Source organism: Hemiscyllium ocellatum, chromosome 41, assembly GCF_020745735.1.
Source record: "Hemiscyllium ocellatum isolate sHemOce1 chromosome 41, sHemOce1.pat.X.cur, whole genome shotgun sequence".
In the NCBI taxonomy this organism is placed as follows: Eukaryota; Metazoa; Chordata; class Chondrichthyes; order Orectolobiformes; family Hemiscylliidae; genus Hemiscyllium; species Hemiscyllium ocellatum.
Window position 1 is genome coordinate 5907938 of NC_083441.1, and position 4717 is coordinate 5912654.

Genomic DNA, 4717 nt, shown 5'->3' on the forward strand with positions numbered 1-4717 from the left:
CCTGCACATTTTTGGATTGTGGGAGGAAACTAGAGCATCCATTCCCATTTGCCCTCATTCACCACAATCTCAATGGCCCCCTAGCTTTTCCGATTCGCCCTCATTCATCACAATCTCAATGAACTCCTACCCTTTCCCATTTGCCCTCATTCTGCACAATCTCTATGGACCCCTACCCTTTCCCATTTACCTCCATTCAACACAATCTCAATGGACCCCTACCCCACGCATTACCAGTGCCCAGCCTCTCATCACTTCACAGGCCCAAGTGCACCCATGCGGACGAATCATATGACACAGGCTAAATGGCAAAGAGTTGGATTTATTGAAAAAAGTGTAAGATTACACTAATGCTTCGGTTTTGATGCCTGTCGCTGTACATCTGAGAGTATTGCGCAGATTACGTGCTTGGATAAAGCTTCAAAGCGTTTCATTTTAACGGCGCGGAGCGTCCCCCCATCGACTGAGGGTTATGGCACATGTAGCCAATGATTCGGGGCAGAGCGAGGTGCGGTCAGGGGAAGTAGATCCCTGGGAAGGCTGGTTCAGTGGGTTTGGACAGGATTGTGTCGAGGTGGAGGGTGTCGTTGCTGGTTCCCAAGTACGGAGTGAACAGCGTGCTGCCAGGGTTGGGCATGTAGGCCTGGCAGGTGGGACCGCCCAGGTAGGGGCCACAGGTGAAAGTATAACTGTAGGTCACCTTGCCGTGTTTGAGGTTGCAGATCTTGTTGTGGGTGCCAGAGGTCAGGCGGACGTTGCACTTGCCCAGGAAGTCATCGCGTTTGACATCCTGATCCCAGGCCTCGATGATCAGATCGTGCCCGGTCCCAGCCTTGACCTGTCCCAAATCCAGGTGAGCGTTCCAGGTGGGATTGTTGTTGTTTGAGACGATGGAGGTCCTGTCTTGCGTATGGCCATACTTGAACACCACATAGCCGTCGGTGCCCGAGGAGCCGTCACCCCAGAGGTCCCTGCCCTCCCGGACTGTGACCACCAGGCGGCCGAACCCCTTCCCTTTGGGGCAGCAGTTCCGGTCCACGTAATTGTCCTCGCGGCACAGGCAGGAGCAGCGTTGGCGTGGGTTGGGGTAGGACCCGTGAGGGCACCGATGGCCCGCCCCGCATTTCTGGTTGAGGGCGTTGCCCCTGATGTAGTCGCTGATGTAGCGCCGCAGGTTCTTCTGCTTGGGGTTGCCAGCGGGCAGCAGGTGGTGGAGCGGCGCCAGCGCATAGCGCACAAGGCCCGGGCGGGTGAGCAGGCTCCCCGTCCAGCGGCTGAAGGCCAAGCTGTCGCCAGAGAAGAGGTCAACCCCCTGGTGGGCCCGGCCCCCCGTCACCTCCGTGTCCCGGTCGCTGAAGGCCTGGTACACCTTGTTGTAGTGCCCCATGGAGCGCGCCAACTTCTGGCACTGACTAGCACTCACTGAGACCTGTGCCTGCAGCCCTCTCGTCTCTTTGGCCTCTAGAGATAGGCAGTCCTTCACCTCCTCGATGCTATAGCCCTGAGACACTGCCTTACATGTCTGAATAGCTGTGACGTCCTTGTAGCGACCGCCCAGCTGCACCGACTTGAGGAAGTGGGTGCCGTAGGTGGCTACCAGTCTCCTGTACAGGTGCTTGTTACGGTCATTCATGACGGTTGGGAGGCTGGAAAGGGAGCGGGCGAACTCTGGTGCCAGGAGAGGCTGATCCTTCACCCGATACTGGTAGTAGGTGCACTGGAACTGATGACTGGTGAAACTGTGATGGTCGCGCCTGGAGTGGCTGGTGCTAAACTCCACCAGCCTGGACTTGGAGCCAGCCAGCACCACGTCAGAGCTGCCTGACTGGGTCCGTAAATCCAGGTCCCCCCGCCAGTCATTGCTGACGGCGGTGGTGGCGGACTTTGCCAGCTCGGCCGCCGAACGGTAGAGCTGGCTGGACAGCGAGGGGGGACAGGAGCTGAGGGTGTGCCAGTCCACCAGCGAGATGGGCAGCCGCTGGTTGGCATTACCGAGGTGCCCGTTCTGGCAGAGGGTGCAGGTCCCGTTGGCCGAGCGCCAGGCGTTCACGTCGATCACAAAGGCGGCCTTGTTCTGCAGGGTCACCACATCGTAGCCCAGCCCCGCCAACCGGGCCCCCGGCACGAAGCCAGCGTTCTGGCACTGGCTGGCGCTGCTGGTCATACAGGCGCTCAGGGCCTCCTGGGAGAGGAGGCAGAGCAAGAGGAAACAGCCCAGTTTCAAAGGCCCAGTTGCCATCCTGACATCGGTGAGCAGACCTGCAAGAGGAAAAGGAAGCAGTTATGTTGACATGGCAGAGAGAGAGGCTCACCGCCTGGAATCTCCAGCTGACCGCCAATCCGCACCTAGGCTCCGCATGCCTAGATTGGAATCTATTCAAGGGGTTCAGGGTCTGCTCTGCAGGAGTTGTTGCCACAGCTGCAAGGGCGACGTGGCAGATTTTGACATATTTATGAACTGTTAAAACCAGGATGCTGATCTAAGTCAATAATGAATATGGCAGGTCAATGGGGTTTTTTTAAAAGTCCCCTAAATTAGAGTCATAGAGTCACAGAGATGTCCAGCACGGAAACAGACCTTTCAGTCCAACCCGTCCATGCCCAGACCGGGATACCCCAACCCAATCCAGTCCCCCCTGCCAACAACCGGCCCATATCCCTCCAAACCCTTCCTATTCATATACCTATCCAAATGCCTCTTAAATGTTGCAATTGCCCCAGCCTCCACCATTTCCTCTGGCAGCTCATTCCATACACATACCACCCTCTGTGTGAAAAAGTTGCCGCTTAGGTCTCTTCTATATCTTTTTCCTGCCCGACCCCACTAAACCTATGCCCTCTAGTTCTGGACTCACCCACCCCAGGGAAAAGACTTTGTCTATTTCTCTTCTCCATAATTTTGTAAACCTCGATATACACCACCAGAATGGTTTGATTAGATTCCAATCTGTACCAGTCTTTGAGGTACCTGTTGTTCTGTCTATACAGACCACCCAAACCCCTCGATTAGATTCCAGCTGTAACTCCCTCCTGGGTATCTGTTATTCTGTATATAAACCACCCTGAACCCCTCGATCAGATTCCAGTCTGTAACTCCCTCCCGGGTATCTGTTATTCTGTATATAAACCTCCCTGTACCCCTCGATTAGATTCCCGTCTGTAACTCCCTCCCGGGTATCTGTTATTCTGTATATAAACCACCCTGAACCCCTCAATTAGATGCCAGTCTAGAAGTCCCTACCGGGTATCTGTTACTCTGTATATAAACCACCCTGAACCCCTTGATTAGGTTCCAGTCTGAAAGTCCATCCCGTGTATCTGTTATTCTGTATATAAACCATTCCGAAACCCTCGATTAGATTCCAGTCTGTAACTCCCTTCTGGGGATCTGTTATTTTGCATATAAACGAACCCATCGATTAGATTCTGATCTGAAACTCCCTCCCGGGTATCTGTTAATCTGTATATAAGCCATCCTGAACCCCTCGATTCGATTCCAGTCTGTAACTCACTACTGTGTGTCTATTATTCTGTATATAAACCACCCTGAACCCCTCGAATCGATTCCAGTCTGTAACTCCCTCCCAGGGATCTGTTACTCTGTATATAAACCACCCTGCACTCCTCAATTAGATTCCAGTCTGAAAATCCCTCCTGGCTATCTGTTAATCTGTATACAAACACCCCCGAACCCCTCAGTTAGATTTTAGTCTGTAACTCACTGCCGGGTATCTGTTCTTCTTTATATAAACCACCCTGAACCTTTCGATGAGATTCCAGTCTGTAACTCCCTCCCGTGTATCTGTTATTCTGTATATAAACCAGCCCGATCCCCTGAATTTGATTCCAGTCTGTAACTCACTCCCGTGTATCTGTTATTCTGTATATAAACCACCTTGAAACTCTCGGTTAGATACCAGTCTGTAACTCCCTCCCGGGTCTCGGTTATTCTGTATATAAACCACCCCGAACCCCTCAATTAGATTCCAGTCTGTAACTCCCTCCCGGGTCTCGGTTATTCTGTATATAAACCACCCCGAACCCCTTGATTTGGTTCCAGTCTGTAACTCCCTCCTGGTGATCTGTTATTCTGTATATAAACCACCCTGAAGACCTCAATTAGATTCCAGTCTGTAACTCCCTCCCGGGTATCTGTTATTCTGTATATAAACCACCCTGAACCCCTTGATGAGATTCCAGTCCCTAACTAATACCCTAATATCTGTTATTCTCAATAGCACCAATCCGAAAACTCTGCTTTTTCCTCTCTGTACGCTGTATACTGTGCCTTTATCTGCTGATGAGTTTGCCCTCAGTGTTGTATCTATACTTTGTCCTAACTGAGTGCAGTGCTTTGTTTACACGTACCTGAGTGCAGTGTTTCCTGCTGAATTTCTACCCTCACACCAGTCGTGTCTGACAGAGAGTGTGGAGGACAGGGAAGCAAGCCACTTAAGTTGCCTCGCTGTTGTCCATCCCACATTTGCGCATATCTGACGTTGAGAGGTCTCCAACTCTGGGTGGTGTGAAGAGAAGTCACTTTTCTAGAATGTGTGTTCTCAGACTGCAAACGTGTCAGTGACCCCAAGCCCTTCCCATTCACTCCCACTGCTCACAATCCCAATAGACCCCAACCCCTTCCTATTCACTCCCACTGCACATAATCCCAAGAGACCCCAACCCCTTCCCATTCACTCCCACTGCTCACAATCCCAAG

At 52.3% G+C, this 4717-nt stretch overlaps 1 protein-coding gene across 1 annotated transcript; it reads right to left on the reverse strand.

Moving 5' to 3' along the window:
- Positions 1–302: 302 nt before the first annotated feature.
- Positions 303–4514, reverse strand: LOC132834631 (perforin-1-like). The gene is made up of 2 exons (XM_060853527.1): positions 4369–4514; positions 303–2259 (listed from the first exon to the last, which is right to left on the reverse strand). The coding sequence occupies exons 1-2, from the start codon at positions 4481–4483 to the stop codon at positions 515–517; spliced, it is 1860 nt and encodes a 619-aa protein (XP_060709510.1). The 5' UTR covers positions 4484–4514; the 3' UTR covers positions 303–514.
- Positions 4515–4717: the final 203 nt, after the last annotated feature.